Source organism: Ahaetulla prasina, chromosome 11 (genome assembly GCF_028640845.1).
Source record: "Ahaetulla prasina isolate Xishuangbanna chromosome 11, ASM2864084v1, whole genome shotgun sequence".
Taxonomy (NCBI): Eukaryota; Metazoa; Chordata; class Lepidosauria; order Squamata; family Colubridae; genus Ahaetulla; species Ahaetulla prasina.
The window spans coordinates 12839763-12866293 of NC_080549.1; the positions used below are offsets into that span (position 1 = coordinate 12839763).

Here is a 26531-nt window from a genome sequence, read left to right on the forward strand (position 1 = left end):
GGAAGGAAGGAAGGAAGGAAGGAAGGAAGGAAGGAAGGAAGGAAGGAAGGAAGGAAGGAAGGAAGGAAGGAAGGAAGGGCGAGAGCAGTAGTGCTTAGACTTATATACAACTTCACAGTGCTTTACAGCTCTCTCTAAGTGGTTTACAGAGTCAGCATCTTGCCACCAAGATCGAACTGCTGGCAGTGAGCAGAGTCAGCCTGCAATACTGCATTCTAAGCGGAAGGAAGGAAAGGGAGGGAGGGAGGGAGGGAGATAACAGTAGCACTTAAATACCACTTCACAGTGCTTTTACAGCCCTCTCTAAGCGGTTTACAGAGTCAGCCTATTGCCCCCAATAATCTGAGTCCTCATTTTACCCATCTCGGAAGGGTGGAAGATTGATTCAACCTTGAGCCCATCAGGATTGAACTGCTGGCATTCAACAGAATTAGTCTGCAATATTGAATTCTAACAGAAGGAAAGAAGGAAAGGCAATAGCAATAGCACTTAGACTTATATACCACTTCACAGTGCTTTTACAGCCCTCTCTAAGCGGTTTACAGAGTCAGCCTATTGCCCCCAACAAGCTGGGTCCTCATTTTACCCACCTTGGAAGGATGGAAGGCTGAGTCAACCTTGAGCCAGCCAGGATTGAACTGCTGCCGGTGGACAGAGTTAACTATAGCAATAGCTATTGGAGGGAAGGAGCCGGTGAGATTTGAACTGCCAAACTGCTGCTGGCAACAGGCAGTCAGCCTGCAATACTGGACTCTTAACCACTGCACCACCACGGCTCTTGATGGAAGAGAGCTGCTGAAATCTAGGTGTTCAAAATAGCCCAAGGCTATTCTGCGGCGCAGTTTCATTGCCCTGATTTAACGAAGAAATCAGAATTGGCTGTTCATACCAACTAGCAGCAGTTAAACCACCAGTAAGCAAATCAGATGATAGCTCAGCTGCTGTAGCATTCTAACACAGGAAACGGGCACATTACAGAGAAACCATTTTCCTGACTCTGCGCCATTCAAAAGCCTGCTCAGAATACATTGCAACCCCTTAACATTTAACATTAGCATCGGAATAATTCCTGATCTGATTGCTGTTTATGCACCTGTCATGTCGCACCCTTGCAATTTCCCGCCACAAGAGGAATCCATTCACACAAAGTGATTGCTCAAATATGGTCTGCAGGCTGCAGCCCTTGCAAAAAATAAAATAAAATAAAATAAGGGCAACATCTGGGAAATGTTGACTCTGGCTGAATAGAAGATTTGAGTTGATTATAGCTTTGAAGATGTGACATCAGCATAGATTTTAGTATACAGCGGTCAAAATAAGAGATGGGCGTTTGCCGGAGGAAGCAAGAATCAAAGGTTTGAATGTGCCATTCTTTTTACTTGCAGCTTTGGGAAGGACAGCATTTCCCAGGCTCAGTTATTTGAACATTTTTTTTTGTCCCTAAATTGTCTGTCATCAATACAAAAAAGTTTGCGCTTTTTTGCCAGAAAGCAATTTAAAAAAAACTTGTACGTTGATCCTGAACTCACAATTCACTAAAAGATTGGCTTTTATCAATATAGTCAGATGGCAGTGCAGTGTGCCAATTTAGTAGTGCTAATAGGCTCCCAGCATTGTTTTTTTTTAAGTTTACATTTTGTCTATTTAAACTTTAAAAAAAAATAGAAAAAAATTATCCTGGCAATATGCAAAATTGAAAGAAGTGTCCGTTGCTTGTTAAAAGTTGCAAACTCTGGTCTGATAGTCATCATTTCGTTTTAGCGAGGCGTTTAATGGTTTTCCCCTTCTGACTTGGGTCCTGGTATTTCAAAAGTTCTCCTTGTTGAAATAAAACTGGACATTTCTGGGATCCAGACTAGAGTGCTGACTGCAGTACTTTCTCAGAGTTTTTGCCAGCTGCTCTGGTCCACACAAGAACACACCCACAACAGACCTAGGATAAGGATAAAAATAACAAATCAGTTGGAATAAACATTTTTGGAAACTGCTGGGCTCTGGAAGCAACTGTTGTGGCCCACCAGCGGTCAGCAGAGCTAGCAGCAGATTCGGACAGTGAGGAGGTTGGGGAGGAACGTGAGCCAGCCCTGGAGTCTGGCGAAGGCTCCAACAAGGGCTCTGAGTCGTAGCCATCTGGTAGTTCTTTGCTGCCTCCGGAGTCTCCGGAGTCAGACATCAGCGAGGCAGAAGAACAGCGGGAGCCTGTTCCCAGTGTGCGCATGCACAGAGCTGCCAGGAGACAGGAACAATTAAGGAAACGGGGTCGACTTGGGAGTAAGGCTTGGAGATGATTGGCCCCTCCCATAAGGCATAAAAGAAGCAAACGGGATGTGAGCTTTTACAGGAAGCAATTGGTTCATCTGGCCGATTCAAGATTTAAAAATTCTGTTTGTGACTCTGTGCCAAGTTTGGCCTTGCCCTCCGTCTAGACATTAGCTCTTTGGCAGCGTTCCACGTGAGATATGTGGGGTGTTGATAACCTTCCTCTGAAAGACTGTAAATGAAAGTAATTTACAGCCGTAGGAATTAAAAGAGCTTTGCTGGGATTAAGTTTGTGCTGTTTAATTTCTAAGGAAGCCTAAATCAGAACAGCAGCATAAAGTGGGATTTGCATATCTTGGCAGGTTTGACATAATTATTTTATTAAGGGACAGGAAGAGATGGCACCCTGTGGTTAGCTGGAGAGATTAAAACATTGGCTGGTGAACTCAACCAGGGGTCTCCAACCTTGGCAACTTTAAGCCTGGAGGACTTCAACTCCCAGAATTCCCCAGCCAGCTTTGCTGGCTGGGGCTTTCTGGGAATTGAAGCCCATCAGGCTTAAAGTTGCCAAGGTTGGAGATCCCTGAACTAAACCATGTGGGTGGGTTTGTCTTTAGGTGATGGGCAAATTGAGTGAATGGTTTCTTTAAGTCAATGAAGGATTTTTTTCTGTTTACAGATTAACAGCTATGGCTTGGTGTAATGTGCAGACATCAACAATAAGTTGGTTTATGACTTCCCGGCTTGTTGGTAGCCTACTTTTGTGTCCATCTAACATACAAGACCACAGATAAGACAAAGGAGAGACTAGGAATTAAACTAGACTAGAAAAACAAGCCACAATTTTTCAGACAGGACTGGCTTTAGCTTGTTCAAGAAAGCATAGATAATACAATTACCTATAAAAACTACAGATGGCAATTATTATATACTGTACATTCCTTCTTTATCATAAAGGAGAGAACATGTCTTCTAAAATGGGGTTAGCTTATGGGGCAAATGTATCCGGAACGGAAACCGCATTCTTTAAAGTAAATTTGTAGGCCATGCAAATGTAAATAAAAGATTAACTAGATAAATGTTTGATCCATTACGAACAGGTTTGATATAGAGCTGTCCAGGGTACTGATTCCCTGTCCACAATGTTCGAGAGAAGAGACCTTAGCTCAGTGTGGAATGGGACTGTTCGTCTCGTACCCTTGGCCACCCCTCCGCCAGAGTTCCTTGGGTGATTCTCCATGAACTATTCTCCGCTGTCACGCCTCCACCGATTCGCAATGGGCCACGGCCACTCTGTCCCACACGCTTCGGTGCGGCCCATTCCACCCTCTCTAGCCGATTTGTTTCTCTGGGATGAAATCCACGCTTTAGGGCACCTCTTGATCCATACTCCAAAGCGGGGGGAGAGAGAGAGGGAGGAAGGCATTTTGGCAAATTCATTTACATCTTTCTCCTTTCGCTGGATTTCTATTAACTCTAAAGAATTCCTTCCTTCCGCCCCCTCTAGCTGATTTGTTGGGGGCTAACTGTCCCAGTCATCGAAAAAGCCTCCTGCGTATGGGCCACGCCAAAGCATGGACGGAGTGGCCGTGGCCCATTGCCCAGGGTGAATCAGTGGAGGCGTGTCAGCCAAGGAGAATAGTCAGCACAGAATCTCCCGAGGGAGGAACACCGGCAGAGAAGCAGCAGCAGCCAAGACAAACAGTCCTAGACCCGCTCAGTGATAAGAGCATCTGGGCGTTCAATCCCAGATATTGGAAGTGCATTTCCACTTTTCAAAATTCAGCTAGCAAATAATGGGGCAGTTTTGTTTCTTCCAGAAATCCTGGGAAAGTGTGTGTGGGGTGGGGGGGAATTGTTACTGTTTGGAAGAATTGCTACTAGGTTAGATGAGAAGAAAAGAGCTTAACTTGGTTGAAAGGCTATGTCTTACCTGGGATGTGCAGCCGCCACTGCTGAAAATTCATTATTCCACATGGGTCTCCCAAAAGAGGTTTTTTGCCTCAGGCCTGTCACCATGTCGGTGGACTTCTGAAAATAGAGAGCCGCATGGCCAACCTAGTTCCCCAACAAAGAAAGAAAAATTGGTCAAAGTCAAAATTCCACAGCAACTCCCAACATTCTCCTCAACTGTTGTGTTAAAACTGCGCCCGCCCCCCCGAGCCGGGCCCCCTGACAGAAAGTGACATGGAAAGTGAGGGGGAAGGGCCATCAGGACTTCGGCTTCCCTGGCTCAGCTCCAGGAGCCAGAGGCAGGCCAGGTGGAGGAGATAATGAGGCCTCTATCCCCTGACTCTTTCCCTCCCCAGGCCACGCCTCCAGACCCGGATGATGGCAATCAGGCCTGGCTGGACCCTAGGTTTCGTAGGCAGGAGAGGTGGGAACAACAGAAGCAGGGGTGGGGCAGGCCTAGGAAGTGCTGAGTCATGAAACCACACCCCACAGGATATAAAAGCAGCAGGGCTGCTACAGTATACCACTTCATGGCAAGCAAATCAACTGCTTAACTAGAGCTGAAGTACTGTTTGTTCCTGGTTGACTCATCGGCATCAAGAGAGATAACAGAGACACTTGGCAGACACTCACTAGTTTGCTGCCAGAGCTGATAGTTGCTGGCTAATTAAGTCATCGCTCGGACTGAGGCGAGGGGGACAGAACACACATTTTCCAGTTCTTCGAATGGCTCAGGGTGTTCTCCACTATTCATGGGAATAACCTAATGATGAACCTCTTCATACAAACGCATTTAGGCCAAGCAAACCAACCAAGCAGGAGGTTTTACCCACACATAAACTCTTTTAATTTGTTTCCTTGCAGTTTGCTAAATGAATAACCAGTTCTCTGTGTTCAGTAAGCTACAAATCCTGGTTTGTAAAATAAAAGAAAAGTCAATGGAGGAAAAACCATGGCGAATAAGGTTGAAAAATCAGACACGGCTTGCTTAACAACTACCATGCTTAGCAATGAAAATGCTGGCCTCTGTGGCTGTAAGTCAAGGATTACAGTCTTTTATTAATATACCACCCCTTCCTGAAGGTTATTTCCAAGAAATCTTGAAAGCTCCTTCAAATGTGAACCCAGAGACTGTTGGAGGATAGGCCTTCTCAGTAGTAAAGCCCCATGTGTGAAGTCCCTTTCTCAGAAATCTTGGCTTGATTCCTTTTAGAAGTCAAATATGTGCCTTTTCACCTCCAACTTTTTATTTTATCTTTTAAGATGGTTTTATAAGACTTTGAGCTGTGAAAGCAACCCCTGACCTATTTGGTAAAGCAACTGAACAAATTGTTGTGGTCCGCCAGCAGCCCGCAGACCTGGCAACAGAGTCAGACAGTGAGGAGGTTGGGGAGGACAATGGGCCAGTCCTGGAGTCAGGAGAAGGCCCAGACAAGGATTCTGCATCGGAGGCAGAGATGGGGTCAGGGCCATCTGGGAGCGATGCATGGACTCCGGAGACTCCAGAGGTGGACAGTAGAGAGGCAGAGGAACAGGAGGAGCCTGTTCCTAGTGCACGCATGCGAAGAGCTGCCAGAAGGCAGGAGCAGCTGAAGAAAAAAGGACAACTTGGGAGTAAGGCCAGAAGACGATTGGCCCCTCCCCTAAGGCTTAAAAGAGCAGCAACAAGCCATTAGATTCTTCGCAGGAAAGCAACATTGATTTCCGTGCTTCTTGTCAGCATCTCTTGAACTTTGTGGGGGTTTTGCCAAGAAAAGCCTTTGGCACGTTGCCAAAGACATCAAAGGTTGCTGATAAGGCTGATGGACTGGTTCTGAAGAATTTTGTTTTGGACGAAGCTGAGAATGAATTAATTCTCAGCTGTTTTAATAAAATAAGTCTGTTGAGGACTGAATTGTGTTTAGTAATCGCTACTTGGGCCTCGGTCACAACACAAACTAACTTTGAACAATGCATTTTGTTCTGAGTTTCCGGCTCGGATAGAAGACTGTGAAACGACTTTCTTGAAAGTGCCAAGCGATAAGTCAATAAGCTTACTGACCAGAATAAGACAGTTGGCACATAGATTAGCCCTCCAACTCACCATGCTTCTGTTCCAGCCTGTGAGGTAGAGATGATAGCTCAGGAAATCTGCTCTGCCAGATCCCTCCATCTCTTGCTCCAAGGAGGAAAGGAGGTGCTTGAACCAGGCAAATGATCCCGTTTCTCGGCAAACCCAGTAGAAGTAAATCTTGCAGCCCACGCGAGAAAGAAAAAAAGAAGAAGAAGATGGAAACGGCAACGTGCTTTAAAACGCCAGTTTGCACCCTCCGAATCAGAACGCTAAGATCTTTTCTTTTTTTCAACAACAAAGTTGAAAGATGTTGCGATCAGAGAGAAGTACAACTTTTGGGTGACACAACACGAGCACACAATAGATACAAACTCAAGGTAAACCGCTCCAAACTCGATTGCAGAAAATATGTCTCAGCAACAGAGTGGTCAATGCTTGGAATGCACTACCCGACTCTGTGGTTTCATCGCAAAACCCCCAAAACTTTAAGCTTAAACTGTCTACTGTTGACCTCACCCAATTCCTAAGAGGTCTCTAAGGAGTGTGCATAAGAGCACCAGGTTGCCAACCGTCCCTGTCCTACTGTTTTCTCTATTTATATCTATTTTATTTATCCAATCCATGTTTATACTTATTACCTAATACGTTCTTGATAAATAAACAAACAAACAAACACGTTTGCCTTGCTTACTGCATCGATTTCCCATTTTTATGTGGACCATCAAACCCCAAACCAACTCAGTTTTTCACAGCACACAAAACCTCAAAGAAACTCAGGGAATACTCCTCAACTTTGGCATGTAGAAAGTGCATAACCCAATAAGTGTTTAACTGAAATACAGAAGCAGGTTGGGTGAACCAATGCTACCAAATTGTAAAAGTTTGGATGGAAGGCAATGTTGGCTGAGTAATAGAGAAGATGTTTGCAGGGAGTCGTTTAGTCTTTATTTCATTAATGTCATTTGCTTTTCTATTTGCCCCAAAGGTGCTTTTTCAAGAGACAACTGAACGTTCTTGTTTTTCTTTGAAGATGTTTCGCTTCTCATCCAAGAAGCTTCTTCAGCTTCTTCAGCTCTGAGCTGAAGAAGCTTCTTGGATGAGAAGTGAAACATCTTCAAAGAAAAACAAGAAACTCCAGTGGCCACTTGGGGAAAAAAAAAACCTTTGGGACAACTGTGACCTGGGTGACTGAGAATCAGTCATAGACATTTAGCTATGCTTTTCTTTTCTTTTTGTTGTGTCTGTGCCCCCCGAGCCGGGGCCCCTGCCAGAAAGTGACTCGGAAAGTGTGGGGGAAGGGCCATCAGGACTTACCTCGGGAGCACCGGCTTCCCTGGCTCAACTCCAGGAGCCAGAGGCAGGCCAGGTGGAGGAGATAACGAGGCCTCCATCCCCTGACTCTTTCCCCCCCAGGCCATGCCTCCAGACCCAGCTGATGGCAATCAGGCCTGGCTGGACCCTAGGTTTCATAAGCAGGAGAGGCGGGAACAACAGAAGCAGGGGTGGGGCAGGCCTAGGAAGTGCTGAGTCATGGAACCACACCCCACAGGATATAAAAGCAGCAAGGGCTGCTATACCACTTCGTGGCAAGCAAATCAACTGCTTAACTAGAGCTGAAGTACTGTTTGTTCCTGGTTGACTCATCGGCATCAAGAGAGATAACAGAGACACTTGGCAGACGCTCGCTAGTTTGCTGCCAGAAGCTGATAGTTGCCAGCTAATTAAGTCATCGCTCGGACTGAGGCGAGGGGGACAGAACACTTTTTTTTTAGTAAGCATCCTTTTATTTGCTGACACCATTACAAAAACTGATTACATTAGCAACCCAAAAAAGAGAGAGTAGAGAGGAGGAGTGTTTACTTCAGGTAGAAGTTACGAACTGCTACTCCCAAACTGTTTCTAAGTAAAACAGCATAGGCTGTCAGTATTAAAATATTATTGTTGCTGCTGCTGCTACCACTATGTCAAGGGTGCCTGCGTTTCTCTGTGTATGTGAATGAGTTTTACTGAGCGTAGTAAAGATAAAAGGTTACACATTTACTGTAGCTCCAGGAATGTAAAGCCCTAATTATCCAAACCGGTTTATTTAAATTTATTTATTATAAAACTAAACTCTGGAGGTGTCTGCAGAGTCGTCGCCTTCATCATCTTGTTTAATGGCATAGAGCCGGGTTATTTACGGGACCGCCTGCTGCTACCGAGTACCTCTCACCGACCCGTCCGCTCTCACAGAGAGGGACTCCTCAGGGTGCCGTCGGCTAGGCAGTGCCGTCTGGCGACACCCAGGGGAAGGGCCTTCTCTGTGGGGGCTCCCACCCTCTGGGCCTTCTCTGTGGGGGCTCCCACCCACTCCCTCCAGGACTTCGTCAACTTCCGGACCTCCGAACCTTTCGTCGCAAGCTCAAAACACACCTATTTATTTGCGCGGGGCTGGGTTAGTTTTTAAATTTATTGGTTTTAATGGGGTTTTTAGTATTTATATTGTTTTTACTAATCTGGCTATTGAATAAGTTTTTTATGTCTGATTTTAAATTGTATTTATATGTTTGTTTTTAATTGCCTGTGAACCACCCTGAGTCCTTAGGGAGATAGGGCGGTATATAAATCTGAAAAATCAATCAATCAATCAATCAATCAATCAATAAGCGGTGGCTTAGTGGGTAAGACGCTGAGCTTGTCGATCGAAAGGTCGGCAGTTCAGCAATTTGAATCCTTAGTGCTGCCGTGTAACGGGGTGAGCTCTTGTTACTTGTCCCAGCTTCTGCCAACCTAGCAGTTCGAAAGCATGTAAAAAATGCAAGTAGAAAAATAGGGACCACCATTGGTGGGAAGGTAACAGCGTTCCATGCACCTTTGGTGTTGAGTCATGCTGGCCACATGACCATGGACAGCGCTGGCTCTTCGGCTTTGAAATGGAGATGAGCACCACCCCCTAGAGTCGGGAACGACTAGCACGTATGTCCTTTACCTTTACTTTACTTTACCTTTACCTAATAGCTGATACTGTTCTTTTCCTTATGCTTTTCTATTTAATTTTTTTTATCGTTTTCTAAGCCTTTCAGAGTCACACTAGTAGTGCAATAGGTAACATATACATTTAATAAATAAGTCAATAAATGTGGTAGATTCCACATTCAATCTCCAGGCAAGTAAGGCTGGGAAAATTTATTGATCTTGGAGAACTTTTGGCAGTGGACAATCCTGGTCTAGAAGAGCCCAATGTCCAACTCTGTTTTTATCTTTCTGGAGAAACGAGATAACGCTGATTCTGGTTTAAGCCTGCAAGGCATTATAAACTAGAGACTACTTGTAAACAGGTTGTGGAGAAGCCAACTGAGTTTACCTTTCTGGTTTGAAGTTCCTGGACACCGTGCTGGAACTTGTACCAGATGGATTTCAGTACCGAAGCAAAGGGAGTCACCCCAATTCCAGCTCCCACCAGCATGGCCACCTCATACTGGAAGACATCTTCACTGGCTGTGCCAAAAGGACCGTCCACCATTATCCTGAAAAGACGAGCAAACAGCGTTTTGATTTTTCTGCTCTCATAGCTGAGTGGTGCGGAGGTCTAGAGGTGGAGCTCTCATCTCACCATCAGGAGGTTGTGAGTTCAATCCTAGGTAGAGGCAGATATTTCTCACTCTGGGCACGATGAGAATACGTCTACTGAATATAACTCCGCATTGGCAACAGGAAGGGCATCTGGCCAGTAAACACACAGCTCCATTCAGCTGCCCAGACTCCACCCCGTTAGGGATTATGGGGTCAATTAAAAGAAGATGATAGATTATAAAAAGCCAAGCTGATGCCATCCGTGCCATTAAACAAGCAGATGAGCTTAGTTCCACAAACTGGACTTGGACCCTGGGACTTTTCGGATATATTTAAATGCTTTGGGCCAAACAAAACAAAATATGAACTGTGAAAAGTTTGTACGTTTTCAAAGCTTATCCAAATGGGACTTATTCAAGAAATTAAAGTGAGGCTAACTGTTGTGTCTCGTCCGATCTCACCACAGCCGGGGCCTTCTTATCTGCTTCCGAACACAGAGGAATGTCCTAGTATGCCTCCCGGCCCCAGCCCTGGCTCCATGCCCAGACAGGCTGAAGAGGAGGAAATACCTCCAGCCCCCAGCTCTGGCTCCATGCCCAGGCAAACGGAGCAACTAGACCCCTCCCCCTCCTCCACAGCATGTGAGCCTGAGGGAGGTCAATTGCCAACAGCTGCCGACTGGAGTGACCCTCGTGTCAGAAGACTTGATAGGCAGAGGCAACAGAAGGAAGGACTTTGCTAGGACTTTGGCAGAGCTGCAGAGGCATGCCTGATTCGGATTTCCCTGACCCGGCTGTCAGCGGAGGAGTGGGACACAACACTAACCAACCACAGCTACTCATGTCGCCCTCTCTGCTCACCTGGGCATCGATGTGTTTGGCTGCTGCAAGGTGTCAATCAAGGTCTCGGTCCAATCACCTGCCCCCCGAATGTGGACCGAGAAGAAGTTTTCCTCTGGGGCAGAGGTGAGAGTGAACGGATGCCACTCTAGATAGGAGATGGTGGGGCAGTTGAGGAACACATACTGTCCGATTTCCATGCTGAAACCTGCCTTGCACATCTGAATTTCCAGGACTCTTGAGGGATGCATGATGACCTGAAGACAAGATTTCCAATGTGAGCAAACCCAGTGGGGATACGCTGAATCCCACTCGCCACGTGTAGTATCCTCTCCCCACACTGAGGAGACTTGCAAGGAAGACAGATCGAGCCTTTCCTGACTCTTCTCTTGTTGTGGCCCGCAGGTGGAGCTGGCAGCAGATTCGGCCAGTGAGGTGGTTGGGGAGGAACTCTCTCTCTCTCTCTCTCTCTCTCTCTGTATCTCTGTCTCCCTTTCCCTCCCTCTCTCTGACTCTGACTTTGTCTGTCTCTGTCTCTCTTTCTCTCTGTCTCTGTCTCTGTCTCTGTCTCTCTCTCTCTCTCTCTCTGTGTGTGTATCTCTGTCTCCCTTTCCCTCCCTCTCTCTGACTCTGACTTTGTCTGTCTCTGTCTCTCTTTCTCTCTGTCTCTGTCTCTCTCTCTCTCTCTCTCTCTCTCTCTGTGTGTGTATCTCTGTCTCCCTTTCCCTCCCTCTCTCTGATTCTGACTCTGACTCTGTCTGTCTCTGTCTCTGTCTCTGTCTCTGTCTCTCTCTCTCTCTCTCTGTATCTCTGTCTCCCTTTCCCTCCCTCTCTCTGACTCTGTCTGTCTCTCTCTGTGTGTGTGTGTGTGTGTGTGTGTGTGTGTGTGTGTGTATCTCTGTCTCCCTTTCCCTCTCTCTCTCTGTCTGTGTCTTTCTGTCTCTGTCTGTCTCTCTCTGTTTGTCTCTGTCTCTGTCTCTCTCTCTCTGTCTCTCCCTCTCTCCCTCAACTGTATTTAGGTGAGAGCTGCTGAGTAGATTTGGAGAAAGACCCAACACCTACCTTTGTAATAACCACCTTCTGGCAGGAACGCCAAATCCTCAGGGCTCGCTCAAATGCATAGAAAATAATAGGTGCCAGCACCCACTTCCAGGACTTGAAAAGAAAGAACCAAGCAAAGTACAATAAGAAGGACCATCCTGCAGAAAAGCTGGACTTTCTCCTGCTCTTTTTTGATCTCCAGAATTAGTGTACTTCCTTATGCTGAATTCATACATTATGTTAAACCACAGCTTTCTTTTTACCATCATTGTCTGGGTTTTCCCCAATATACCAAGCCATAAACCGTAACTTTATAACTCATCAAGCCCCAATCAAGTGATAGCTACATTTAATGTAACAGGAAGTTCAGCTTTTGGGATGGGGCTGGGTGGACGACATTTTGGTTAACGTCGAGTGGTGTAACATCAAGTGTCTGGGCAGAGGGTTGGACTAGAAGACCTCCAAGGTCCCTTCCAACTCATTATTATTATTATTAGTAGTAGTAGTAGTAGTAGTAGTAGTAGTAGTAGTAGTAGTAGTAGTACACATTGGGTTGATGCCAAGCTTAGGCAACTGACTCAACCAATCCAAAGCAAAATTCTCACCGGGTCTTCTTTAATGGGATAGGACCCCTCATTGCTGGGAATCTACCTCCTCATTACCTTCCATCACAGCACAGACTATCACCAATGATGTTCTCACCTCAGCCGGAATACTTCCAAACTCAGGCACTTCACAAGAGTGACGGCTGCTGTTTCGGCCCCACTGGGTAGGGTGATGCGCACACCGCTTGGGGTTATTCTTCGTCAGACTTTCAGCCGTTTGCCCACGAACAAGACCTCTGTGGAGACAAAAGGGCACCCTCTGAATTGTTGCTTTTCCCAGGAGCAAATTCCCAAAGGATTCAGTGGCTAAGTAGTGGGGGAAAGTGGCTTGCTATGACAATGCCTCGTCCTCACCCTCACCCTGTAGGAGAAGAGAAGGCAGAGCTGGAGGGCGGAGTTAAAGGAGTCATCAGCCTAGAACAGGGGTGTCAAACTCACAGCCCGTGGGCGGGATGCATCCCGTGCTGGCCCCGCCCTCACCTCAGCGAAGAGGAAAAAAGTCCCGATATGTCACATGACAATGCAGTGCCGACACAAGTTTGACACTCCTGGCCTAGAATCTGTCATGTCCCACTCCTCCTCTGACGGCCGGGTCAGGGAAATCCGAATCAGGCTTGCCTCTGCAGCTCTGCCAAAGTCCTAGCAAAGTCCTCAAGTCAGGCAGACCAGAAAGTGACTTCAGCAAGATATGTTCGACTTTGCCTGACTCAGAGACTGCCAGAAAGCAGATCCTTTATATAGGCCATGGGGTGTGGCTCCATGACTCAGCACTTATCCAGGCCTGCCCCTCCCTTCCTTCTGACACCGCCGCCTATCAATTCTTCTGAAGCGAGGGTCACTCCAGTCGGCAGCTGTTGGTAATAAACCTCTCTCAGGCTCACATGCTGTGGGGGAGGGGGAGGGGTCTAGTTGCTCCATTTGCCTGGGCATGGAGCCAGGGCTGGGAGGTGCTCCCTCCTCCGCAACCTGTCTGGGCATGGAGCCAGGGCTGGGGCCGGGAGGTGCCCCCTCCTCCTCAGCCTGTCTGGGCATGGAGCCAGGGCTGGGGCCGGGAGGCATACTAGGACATTCTTCAGCGTTCGGAAGCAGATAAGAAGACCCCGGCTGCAGTGAGAGCGGGCAAGACACAACAGAATCACTACTTTCCCACAAACAGTCGAAGTCCAACCCTTCTTGAATTCCACAGACCCTTTCTCTTTCTTCTTCTTTTAGAATAGAATAGAATAGAATTTTTTTATTGGCCAAGTATGATTGGACACACAAGGAATTTGTCTTGGTGCAGATGCTCTCAGTGTACATAAAAGAAAAGATACCTTCATCAAGGTACAACATTTACAACACAAATGATGGTCAATATATCAATGTAAATCATAAGGATTACCAGCTACAAAGTTACAGTCATAAGTGGAAAGAGATTGTTGATGGGAACTATGAGAATAGTTAATAGTAGTGTAGATTTAGTAAATAATTTGACAGTGTTGAGGGAATTATTTGTTTAGCAGAGTGATGGCCTTCAGGAAAAAACTGTTCTTGTGTCTAGTTGTTCTGGTGTGCAGTGCTCTATAGCGTTGTTTTGAGGGTAGGAGTTGAAACAGTTTATGTCCAGGATGTGAAGTATCTGTAAATATTTTTTGGTTCTATTTCAATTTTTGTTAATTCTTTTATTAAAGTGGTTAAATCAATCAAAATTGGGTGTGGGCATGCGTATGTGTATGTATGTATGTATTTGTGTGTATAAATAATTAACCCATCATGTGTGTGTGTGTGAGTGTGTGTGTGTGTGTGTGTGTGTGTAGAATTAGCCCATCCTGCCATCTGTTAAAGCATTGGTGTCTTACGCGATCCCGTGGATGACGAGGCCAGCAAAATAGATGACAAAGAGATGGTGGGTGTACCAGAAGACTTCGAAATAGCTCCTGCGGATTTGTTCCATGGAAGAAGTGATCATGAGAATAAGTGCCAAAGTGATGATTACACCCGTCAGGCCTGGAATGGTGGTGAACGCTACATATAAAGGAATCTGCAAGAGCAAGGAAGGTGAAGTCACACAAAGACATAGTAGATCATGTCCCTGGGGTGTATTCGAACAACCTAGGATCCTCCCAACCTGGAGAATTTGAATCCCATAACATTTAGGAAACCTGGCCCGTATAACAAAATTGTAACGGAGTAAAATGACCGTCAAAAATCAAACATCCTTAAAAAATACCATCGCTGAAAGAGATGGTGTCCAGTTTTTTAAACATACCCAAGGCATACCAAAAATACCTACCAAACCAAAAATTTAAAACAAGGTTTCAAAATGGCATCTTCTTTTTTAAAAAAATGCTGTTCAATGCACATATTTAAGACATTGATCCTTTAAAGTAAAAGCCAATTAGAATATCGACCCAATGTAACTAGTGGTGAAATCCAATTTTTTTTACTACCAGTCCTGTGGGTGTGGCTTGGTGGGCATGGTGTGGCTTGATGGCGTGGCAGGGGAAGGATACTGCAAAATCTCCATTCCCACCCCACTCTAGGGGAAGGATATTACAAAATCTCCATTCTCTCCCCACTCTGGGGGCCAGCCAGAGATGGTATTTGCTGGTTCTCTGAACGACTCAAAATTTCCGCTACCAGTTCTTCGAACTGCTCAAAATTTCCGCTACCGGTTCTTCGAACTGCTCAAAATTTCCGCTACCGGTTCTCCAGAACCTGTCAGAACCTGCTGGATTTCACCCCTGAGTGTACCTCAGCAAAAGACATGAGGAAAAAACAGACTGCAAAGAAAGCATCGGTGTCAAGCAAATCTCATATTTTGTATCCAGGTTAAAAAAAGCACAGACAATCCTCCTAAATTCCATGAACCAACGTTACAGATAAAATCAGATTGTTCCTGTTACTCTCCGATTTAGCCAACGGCTCTCAAGTAATTTTATTTTCAGAAATAAATTATTGATTCGGTGACGCACTTACTGTCGAGTTGGAGTGGATAGGATTCAACCACAAACCATCCGTCTTGTGAAGGTGGGACAGGATGAAAGGCAAGCTCTCATCTGTTTTCTGCTGAGCATCGATGTACCACTCAACGTTGCACAAATGAGCAATGACGTGAATCGCTTGAAAAGAGCACAAGGCAAACCATTTATTGAATTGTGTGTGTGGGTGGGGGGGAAACCCCAACCCAGACAGTGGATTGAGTCCAAAACCTCTTAATACCCCATACATCTTAATTATAATGTAGAATAATTTGAACTAAAGACTTGAAAGGGCATTAGTTGAAAAGGTTCAAATCCAAATGTTAGTTCCGAAAAGGAAATGACAATAAGTCACACTGGGTTTTGAGGAGTGGTGGGATTCAGCTGGTTCGCATCTATTCGGGACAACCGGTTGTTAACTTTCTAAGCAGTTCGGAGAACGGGTTGTTGGAAGAAATCTTATTTTGTGTATTTTCACTTTACAGGGCTAATCCTGTAAGGAAGGCAGGAAGGAAACATTCTGGTGGTGTTTCTAGCCTAATCTTTATTGCCCTGCTTACAGAAACTGCCTCCCTGGTTAACCCTTATTACATTGTAACAGGTAAGGCGAAGCGCCCATCAACGTGAGTGATGTTGAGTTGGCCACACCCACACGGTCACATGACCACCGAGCAATGCCTACCCAGCTGGTCATTAGGGCAGAGAACTGGTTATTAAATTATTTGAATCCTACTACTGGTTTTGAGCACAAGAAGCACTCAGAATGTAAAAAAAAGTTTTCAAATTTGATTTTTAAGAAGACCTTTTTTTAAGGGCCAAGATGGGACTCGGTCAACACAGTAAGCTGTAACGTGGTTTCCTTTTTGTTTTTTGGTATCTTGTGTGAACTTTGAACCCAGACATTGTGCACTAGTTTGCAAATCAGGGTTGATAGTTCAGTGTCTCAGATGTGCCCAACCAATTGTGATGTTTTCAATTAACCACAATTAAGCAATTGTGTGCAGAATTAGGGGTTCTGCGTGTGATGTGAATGCAGAACATACCATTGCCTGCAAATGTGTAGTTATGGAGAAAGTCACATTATTTATTATTATTATTATTCAAATTTCTATACCGCCCTATCTCCCGAAGGACTCAGGGCGGTTTACAGCCTTATAAAACATAAAGTATAAAATAAATACATGTTAAAACAACATTTAAAAAACTTATTCCATTAGGCCAAATTTAAAACTATAGTTAAAAAATACAAAACCCCGTTTAAAATTAATTTTAAAATTAAACCCTAGGCCAGCCCTGCACAAATAAATAGATGTGTCTTAAGCTCGCGGCGGAAGGTTCGAAGGTCAGGAAGTTGACGTAATCCTGGGGGGAGCTCGTTCCAGAGGGTGGGGGCCCCCACAGAGAAGGCCCTTCCCCTGGGTGTCGCCAGTCGGCACTGCCTGGCGGACGGCACCCTAAGGAGTCCCTCCCTGTGAGAGCGTACGGGTCGGTGGGAGGTAGTCGGTGGCAGCAGGCGGTCCCGTAAACATTGACACAGCCTCCATCCCCATCCCCATCACACAGGGGTGGGCTTCAAAAATTTTAGCAAGGGGTTCTCTGCCCAGTTGCTAGGTGGATGTGGCCACGATGGGCATGGCCTGCACCATGGTGGGGGGGCATTTTTGCCCTTCCTGGGCTCCGGAGGCTTTCCTCGAGACTCCTGGAGGGCGAAAAAGGCCTCCCCAAGCTCTGGAGGCCTTCTGGAGTCCAGAAATGGGCCAGTTTCTGACCTTCTCGAACTTTCAGTAGGCCCGTTTTTCGCCCTCTCCGAGCCTCCGTGTGCACCCTGCATTTACCTGCATCCAAAACGGGCCACATGGGGACTCCTGGGAGGGGCAGGATAGGCGGGGCCATCCAAGAGTGGGATTTAGGAGTTCTCCAAACTGCACAGAATCTTAGCTAGAGGTTCTCCCGAACCCCTGCAAACCCCCAGCAGCCCACTCCTGCCATGACACCAAAACAATGGAAGGTGCATCATCATGTCACCACAAAGGCTTGTTTTATGCACTTGTGCTGCAAATTTAAGGGAAGCCTTTGCATCAGAGCCAGCAACGTAATATTGCAAAACATTCCTTTTCCACGGCATTCTTTTTAGACTTTCCCAGATGTTTCCATCTACCTGTATGAAGAGCAATCATGTAAGCCACCAGTTTATGGAAGGCCAGGTTATGATCCAGCTGCCGTCTCATGGTGCGCCTGCAACACTGAATTGATAAAGCAAAAGTCAGGAACAGCCGAACTCTTCAATTGTAGGAGAATAAAACATGAGGATAGGCCTCATGTTTGGATCAGGGCCAAGCCCATCTAGCCAGCGTTCCTGGACATAAGTTGGACTTCAAGACACCCCTCTCTTTGTTGCTCTGTTTTGAGGCACATATTGTGTCAAAGAATCGAGGCCTTTGAACTCGGGTGCTGGAGAAGACTCCTGCGAGTCCCTTGGACTGCAAGGCGAACAAACAAGTCAGTCCTAGAGGAGATCAACCCTGACTGCTCTTTAGAAGGCCAGATCCTGAAGATAAAACTGAAGTACTTTGGCCACCTAATGAGAAGGAAGGACTCCCTGGAGAAGAGCCTAATGCTGGGAAAGATTGAGGGCAAAAGAAGAAGGGGATGACAGAGAATGGGGTGGCTGGATGGAGTCACTGAAGCAGTAGGCATGAGTTTAAATGGACTCCAGAGGATGGTAGAGGCCAGGAAGGCCTGGAAGAACGTTGTCCATGGGGTCGTGATGGATCGGACATGACTTTGCAACTAACAACAACAAATTGCGTTGGAAAGCTATTCTAGCTCCCAATAGGAAGGAGAGGGGAAAATGAAATCGAAGGACTTCATACAGCCCCTGGATCCCAGGTTGCTTCCTGGTAACAACCACCTCTAAGTGAGTTTTATCCCAGGAACTAGGCTCTCTGTGGCCCTTCAAATTTTGCTAAACTGTAGTTCCCAAGACAGCTATAGAATAGAGACCAAGTAACCATCTGGAGAGCTATCCATGGTCAACATTCTAGCCGGGGGGGTGGGGGGGCTTCAAAAATTTTAGCAAGGGGTTCTCTGCCCGGTTGCTGGGTGGGAGGGGCCATGGTGGCCGTGGCCTAGTCAGCCTCCTGCACCACGGCAGTGGGGGGCATTTTTGCCCTCCCTGGGCTCTGGAGGCTTTCCTCGAGCCTCCAGGAGGGCAAAAACAGCCTCCCCAGGCTCTGGAGGCCGGAAACAGGCCCATTTCCCATCTTCTCAAACTTCCGGTATCCCCCTTTTTCGTCCTCCCTGAGCTCCCACGTGCGCCCTGCACTTACCTGCATCCAAAATGGGCCACGTGAGGACTCCTGGCAGGGGAGGGTCAGGGTGGGCAGGGCCAGCCAGGAGTGGGATTTGGGGGTTCTCTGAACTGCACAGAATCTTAGCTAGAGGTTCTCCTGAACCCCTGCGAACCCCCAGCAGCCCACCCCTGGTTCTAGCCATATTTCCTTATCATTTAATCTGGAAATGGAGTCGTTCCACCTTTCTGAAACATGATTCAGAGATAAACGATACCCCCTTGTAATCTTCCACAAGGTATCTTTTAGCCACCGGCTGGATTCCCAGTGCCCACCCAACAGCCAGGACTAAGTACACCATACCACGAGCTCAGCCTCTTGCTCACCCGACAGGTGCCTCTTACGAAGGAGAGGAGATTCCGGCAAACGGGCAACAGGATCAACAGACTATTGAAGTTCAGACACTTGGCCGAAGCCCGAGCCCAAGCCAGCGCAGACTAGAAAGGCAAAGGAGAAGACCATTTGGGCATCATTTTATATACCATATATAAACTTCTTACATTTTACATAGGTACATTTTATATACCATACACCGTATTTTTCACAGTATAAGATGCACCTTAGTTTTTGGGGAGGAAAATAAGAAAAAAGCTGATTGGCAGATGGATCGGCCTCCCGGAATACCCCCAATCAGCTGTTCCCAGAGGTGAATTTTAGCAACAGGTTCCTTGGTTGTGAGCTCTGTGCCTTGCTTTTTTTTTTTTTTTTTGCTTTTTTTCCCCTGCCTCTGAAACTTCTGAAACTCTGTTTCAGAAAAAAAAACTTTTTCTGAAAGGAGCTTCAGAAAAAAAGCCTCTGAAGCTCTGTTTGGAGGCTTATTTTCTGAAGCTTCGTTTCTGATGCTTTTTTCAGCCTCTGAAACCTGAAAACTCACTCAACAACTGTCTAGCTTAGCAATGGAAATTTTGGACTCAATTGTGGTCTTAAATCAGGGGTGAAATCCAGCAGGTTGTGACAGGTTCTGGAGAACCGGTAGCGGAAATTTTGAGTAGTTCAGAGAACCCACAAATACCACCTCTGGCTGGCCCAAGAGTGTGGTGGGAATGGAGATTTTGCAGTATCCTTCCCCTGGAGTGGGGTGGGAATGGAGATTTTGCAGTATCTTTCCCCTGGAGTGGGGTGGGAATGGAGATTTTGCAATATCTTTTGCAATATCCGGACTTTTCGATGCGAGCTGAAAACATGGCTGTTTCATCAAGCAGGACTGGCCTGATAGTTTAATTGGGAGTTTTAGATGGGTTTTATAGTGTCAGCCAAATTTAAATATTTTATTTTATCTTATTTTAATGTTTGTAGAAATTGTTTTAATATGGCTGTAAACCGCTCTGAGTCCTTCAGGAGAAGGTTGGTATAGAAATATAATAAATAAATAAATAAATAAATAAATAAAATAAATAAATATCCTTCCCCTGCCACACAACCAAGCCACACCCACCAAGCCACACCGCACCTGCCAAGCCACACCCAAAGAACCAGTAGTAAAAAAATTTGGATTTCACCACTGTCTTAAATCGAGGACTACCTGTATACATTTGACGCAAATCTAGGTACAATTTAATCCTATTTAGAAGTATAATTTTTTTCCCCCTCCAGTTAGGTTAAAAAAATTCAAGTCTACAGCAGGGAGATCGAAAGCTTATGAGATGCCAAATTGATGCTCACCCCAAGAATCTGTCTGGTGTAATAGTACTGTTCACTTCTATCAAATATCAGGAAATACGTCACAAACAGGTATATATTCAATGCTATCCAAGCAGCCTAAGAAAGAAAGGAGAAAAATCATTTCATGCGTTCAGTTTTACAATCTCAGCCATTCATTGACAAGGAAGACAATTACATTCAGGAATATTTTGAAATGAGATAATCTATATATTAAGCATTATTATATTTACTGAATCTGCACTACTATTAATCTTCTCATCGTTCCCATCACCCATCTCTTTCCACTTATGACTGTATGACTATAACTTGTTGCTGGCAATCCTTATGATTTATATTGATATATTGACCATCAATTGTGTTGTAAATGTTGTACCTTGATGAGAGCATATGCACCAAGACAAATTCCTTGTGTGTCCAATCACACTTGGCCAATAAAAAATTCTATTCTATTCTATTCTATTCTATTTGAGGGGGGGGGGAAACATCAGTATACATGACAACACACCAACCATGAATAGTTTTCTTGCCTCAATTCAGATAAGTCACAATTGAGCTAAACACATTTTTAGCATTGTCTATGAAATAGACCTAAGGGTTCAGGTCACATTTCATGCAAGAGATCTACAGATATTAAGCATTCTTTTAGGGTAACAGATGGTCAACATTTTTTTTTTTGCCCATTGTTGTATGGCAACATATGGCAGTTTTGCGTGCATTTTTGAATTGCATTTATTCATTTTTGAATGCAATAAAAGCATAGAAATTAAAGGAAAAATAAGGACGTGGGAAGAAGGGAGGGAGGGAGGGAGGAAGGAAGGAAGGAAGGGTGGGTCTTAATGAGAAGGGAGGGAGGAAGGAAGGAAGGAAGGAAGGAAGGAAGGAAGGAAGGAAGGAAGGAAGGAAGGAAGGAAGGAAGGAAGGAAGAGTCTTAATGAGAAGGGAGGGAGGGAGGGAGGGAGGAAGGAAATGTCAATGAGAAGGGAGAGAGGGAAGGAGAGAAAGAATGGAGGGAGGGAGGGAGGGAGGAAGGAAGGAAGGGTCTTAATGAGAAGGGAGGGAGGGAGGAAGGATTTCCACCTTTCTTTTTATTAAGCGGTTGTCATTTTACTCTTTCCCCTCTTTGATCCTTTTTAGTTCCCAAATACAAGTCAGTCTTTCTTTTAACAAACAGTCCCTATAAAGTTTTCCAGTCTTTCAAAATAACATTTATGGGGGGGGGGGGTTTCTCTGATCACTGTGTGCATTTATCGGTTTTCATGTTTTTAATGCTGTAAACTCCTAGAACTTGTGTTTTTTTTTAATCTGTCAGTAATAAAATAAAATCCTCTGGCTGCTGACAAAGCACAGATAACACTTAATCAGAACGGAGAGACCAGAAAGACAAAATTCGGCAAGGTTTTTTTTTTCTTTCTGCATCTTCTTTCCCTATATTGGATCACCCGAGGAGGAAGCCATTTTGCTTTCTGGCAAAACCTTCTTTTCATTATTAGCATTAAGTGCTTAGCTGCTCACAAGAACGAATGCAAATTTCCGTAAAATCATTAATGGAATGGTCCTGAATCTCTCTAGGCAGACTTTAAAACCCTTCCATTTCCTCATCCCAGCCCATGTAGTCTAACGTGAACACAAGTTCAGAATTTTAAAAGAAGAGGAAATGTGTTTTTTAAAAATCAGTTGGATGACAACCATCTGCCAGATAGATTCCTGCAGTGCAAAGTATGAGGAAATGAGTGAAAAATATGTTGCTACTAAAAAGGAAAGAATAAGACTAACTATAGTTCACTCTAATCGGTATCTTTTCTTTTATGTATACTGAGAGCACATGCACCAAAGACAAATTCCAATCACACTTGGCCAATAAAGAATTCTATCCTATCCTATCCTATCCTATCCTATCCTATCCTATCCTATCCTAATAATAAATCACACACACAAATAAGAATAAATGTCACAGTTGCAGCAATACTGTGGCTGTATTTGCCACAGGAGGGAGGGAGGGAGAGAGAGAGAGAAAAGGAGAAGGAGGAGGAGAGGAAGGAAGGGAGGGAGGGAGGAAGGAAGGAAAAGAAAGAAAGAAAGAAAGAGAGAGAGAGAGAGAGAGAGAGAGAGAGAGAGAGAGAAGGAATTCCTTATTGGCCAAGTGTGATTGGACATACAAGGAATTTATCTCCAGCGCATAAGCTATCAGTGTACATACAAGCAACAAATGATAAATCATGATCGTAATCACCATAAAAATACATTCATCATAAGTCATAAGATAAAACACTTTGTGATGGTCATAGAGTACTAAATGAGCAATCAACATAAATCGTACTAGGATACTAAATAAAACAATTAATATATAGATCGTAAGATACAAGCAACAAAGATTCAGAAATAGGTAATAGGAAAGATGAGAAGGATAATAGTACTACAGCTCTACTAGGTAGTTTGACGGTGTTGTGGGAATTAGTTGTTTAGCAGAGCGATGGCGTTGGTGTGTGTGTGCGAGAGAGAGTGTGTGAAAACTTTCCTTGTGTCTAGTTGTTCTGATGTGCAATGCCTTATAGCAACATCTTAAGGAAAGAAGTTGGAACAGCTTATGTCCAGGAGTGAGGGGGGTCTGTAGATATGTAGATATTTCTTTGAATGATGGGCTGTTGTTTACAAGACCCAGAGCTATATTATTAACTCTGTACCTGAGAACTAGAGTAAAATAGAGGCACCAACTTTGAAATTCGATAGGTCAAATAAACACATCCCGTGAGCAGTGGTGGGATTCAAGTAATTTAACAACCGGTTCTCTGCCCTAATAATTTCTTCCAACAACCAGTTTGCCAAACTGCTCAGAAAGTTTTTTATTTATTTATTTACATTTATATCCCGCCCTTCTCCGAAGACTCAGGGCGGCTTACATTGTGTAAGGCAATAGTCTCATTCTATTTGTATATTTATATACAAAGTCAACTTATTGCCCCCCCCAACAATCTGGGTCCTCATTTTACCTACCTTATAAAGGATGGAAGGCTGAGTCAACCTTGGGCCTGGTGGGACTCGAGCCTGCAGTAATTGCAAGCAGCTGTGTTTAATAACAGGCTGTCTTACAGCCTGAGCCACACCACGGCCTGGTTCAACCGGTTCTCCCGAAGTGGTGCGAACTGGCTGAATCCCACCACTGCCCGTGAGGCGAAACTAAGCACCTTTATTGCTATGTCTATGGAGAGTCTCAATGCAGTGAGCCATGTGCAGATCTGTACATTGGGGAAACAAAACAATCACGTCATAAACCCATGGCACAGCATAGGAGAACAAACACATCAGGACTAGATCCAGCAGTCCATCTGCATTTAACCCGCTTGTCCATTCTCCCTATACATCTGTATTGCCTAGGTAGTAGTTTGCCTCTCACTATATCCCAAAGGTGCTTTTTCAGGAGACAACTGGACTTTTTTTTTCTTTCGAAGACATTTCTCTTCTCATCCAAGAAGCTTCTTCAGCTCTGGCAGGATAGTGGGGAATGGAAGGATTTATCTTCCTTGCAGACAGCTGGTCATTTGCATCTTTTTAGAGGGTCATTGAAGCACTTGGAGGTTTATCTGTGTCCTCAGGGTCAGCTGAGTAGTGCAAATGATTCCTGTAGTCTGCAATTTTTTTCCTCTGGAAATCCATTCCTACTCCCACACCATTCCAAGGGTGTTCATCCCAAATTGTGTAGCTAAAAGTCTGTGGAGATTCTCAATCATCCAGGTCATAGTTGTCTCAAAGGTGTTTTTTTCAGGAGACAACTGGAAAAGCACCTTTGACAACTGGAAAAGCACCAAGGACAACCATGACTGAGAATCTCTATAGGCCTCTCATTATATTTCATGACTTGAAACGTCGGCTCCAGTTTGTACCATATCCTTTACGGTTGACTAATTCTCTCATTCTCTTCATGAAAATAAGTAGGTCATTGATTCCATTATTGGTTTTATTTACACCATGCTTGGAAGGTACTTAGAACTTTGTTATTTCATCACACCCACATTTCAACAAAAGAGTTAGGAAGCAGAAGCTTAACTGGGTGACACAAAGAGGCTTCAGCGCAGTTAACAGATTAACTGAGTTGGAAGGGACCTTGTAGGTCATCTAGTCCAACCCCCCCAACAAGCAGGAGATCTTATACCATTTCTGACAGATGGCAGTCCAGTCTCTTCTTGAAAGCTTCCTGTGATGAAGCTTCCCACAACTTCGGAAGGCAACGTCTGTTCCACTGGTTAATGGCTCTCACTGTCAGAAAATGTCTCCTTATTTCTAGGTTGAATCTCTCCTTGGTCAGTTTCCATCCATTATTCCTTGTCTGGCCTTCGGGTGCTTTAGAAAATAGCTTGACGCCCTCCTCTCTGTGGCAGACCCTCAAATATTGGAGTACTGTTATCATGTCTCCCCTGGTCCTTCTCTTCACTATACTAACCAGGCCCAGTTCCTGCAACCATTCATCATATGTTCCAGCCTCCAGTTCCCTAATCATCCTGGTTGTTCTTCTCTGCACTCTTTCTAGAGTCTCAACATCTTTTTTATAGGGTGGTGACCAAAACTGGATGCAGTATTCTAGGTGTGGTCTTACTAAGGCTTTATAGAATACCTCACTTGATCTTGATTGTATCCAGGGGTGGGTTGCTACCGGTTCACCCCAGATCAGGCAAACCGGTAGCAGCAGCAGCGAGAGGCTCTGCCCACCTGCCCAGACGTCTCTGTGCATGCGTGGAAATAGAAACCCACTACTGATTGTATCCTTCTGTTAATGCAATTTAGGATTGCACAATAGACCTTGTCAACCTTGAGTGCCAACCATCACAATATGATTTCCTGGCACTTTCCAAACAGAAATAAAAGAAATGGATGGATGGATGGATAGATAGATAGATAGATAGATAGATAGATAGATAGATAGATAGATAGATAGATAGATAGATAGATAGATAGATTAACAGAATTGGAAGGGAGCATGGAGGTCTTCTAGTCCAACCCCCTGCTTAGGCAAGAAACCCTACACCACTTCAGACAAATAAGTATCCAACATTGGAGCATTCGCAACTTCTGCAGGCAAGTTGTTCCACTGATTAATTGTTCTCACTGTCAGGAAATTTCGCCTTAGTTCTAAGTTGCTTCTCTCCTTGATTAGTTTCCACTCATTACTTTAGATAGATAGATAGATAGATAGATAGATAGATAGATAGATAGATAGATAGATAGATAGATAGATAGATAGATAGATAGATAAACAGAAGATAGAAGATAGAAGATAGAAGATAGATAGATAGATAGATAGATAGATAGATAGATAGATAGATAGATAGATAGATAGATAGATAGATAGATAGATAGATAGATAGATAGATAGATAGATAGATAGATAGATAAATAAATAAATAGATAAACAGAAGTTAGAAGATAGATAGATAGATAGATAGATAGATAGATAGATAGATAGATAGATAGATAGATAGATAGATAGATAAACAGAAGTTAGAAGATAGTAGATAGATAGATAGATAGATAGATAGATAGATAGATAGATAGATAGATAGATAGATAGATAGATAGATAGATAGATAGATAGACAGTAGAAGGTAGAGAGAGAGAGAAAGAGAGAGAGAGATGACAGATAGAAGATAGAAGATAGATAGATGATAGAGATTGATATAGAGATATGAACATGACATATAGTCTTAGTATTCTTTAAATGCACTAAGAAAAGTTTCCCAACCTAAAAAAAACCCCCACCCTTAAAACGTTTAAGCCAAATTGGCCAGCACATGATGACATCATAGATACAGACCTACCTATGTATCTGTATCTAGAGATCTATAGATACAGAGAATAACAAAACAAAATTAAAAGAAATAAAAACCTCTTCACCATCAAAGGTTGTTCACCCTTTGCAGCTTGAGTAGAACTCAAGTAGAACTTTAGAACTTCTGACAACTGCTACTCCATCCCATGTTTACCAAACCGGTGAAACTGGTACCATTTTTTTATAACTAAGGTTGAACCAGGGGCCTTTTGCAGATAATTTATTTGCCATACATTAAATGGAGCCCCTTGAAGTAAGCATTGGCCCTGCCCTTCATTTTTCCATCCAGTCCCAAATATAATAAAGCAGAACTTACGATCACCAGCAGTGAAAACCAGTGGTTGACGGCCCAGTTCCCCATCCTGGACTCTCATAGACCAGTTGCTTTTGGCCAATTCTTGTCTGGCTCTGAAGTGGGATCACGTTGCTTTGATCCCGC

The 26531-nt window shown here is 44.5% G+C and overlaps 1 protein-coding gene across 1 annotated transcript; it reads right to left on the reverse strand.

Moving 5' to 3' along the window:
- Positions 1 to 296: 296 nt before the first annotated feature.
- NOX1 (NADPH oxidase 1) lies at positions 297 to 26531 on the reverse strand. The gene is made up of 13 exons (XM_058196993.1): positions 26409 to 26531; positions 20275 to 20370; positions 18939 to 19049; positions 17421 to 17505; positions 15261 to 15403; positions 14141 to 14322; positions 12400 to 12538; positions 11719 to 11811; positions 10678 to 10913; positions 9609 to 9771; positions 6296 to 6442; positions 4193 to 4317; positions 297 to 1933 (listed from the first exon to the last, which is right to left on the reverse strand). Exons 1-13 carry the CDS (start codon positions 26451 to 26453, stop codon positions 1807 to 1809), a joined length of 1692 nt encoding a protein of 563 aa, XP_058052976.1. The 5' UTR covers positions 26454 to 26531; the 3' UTR covers positions 297 to 1806.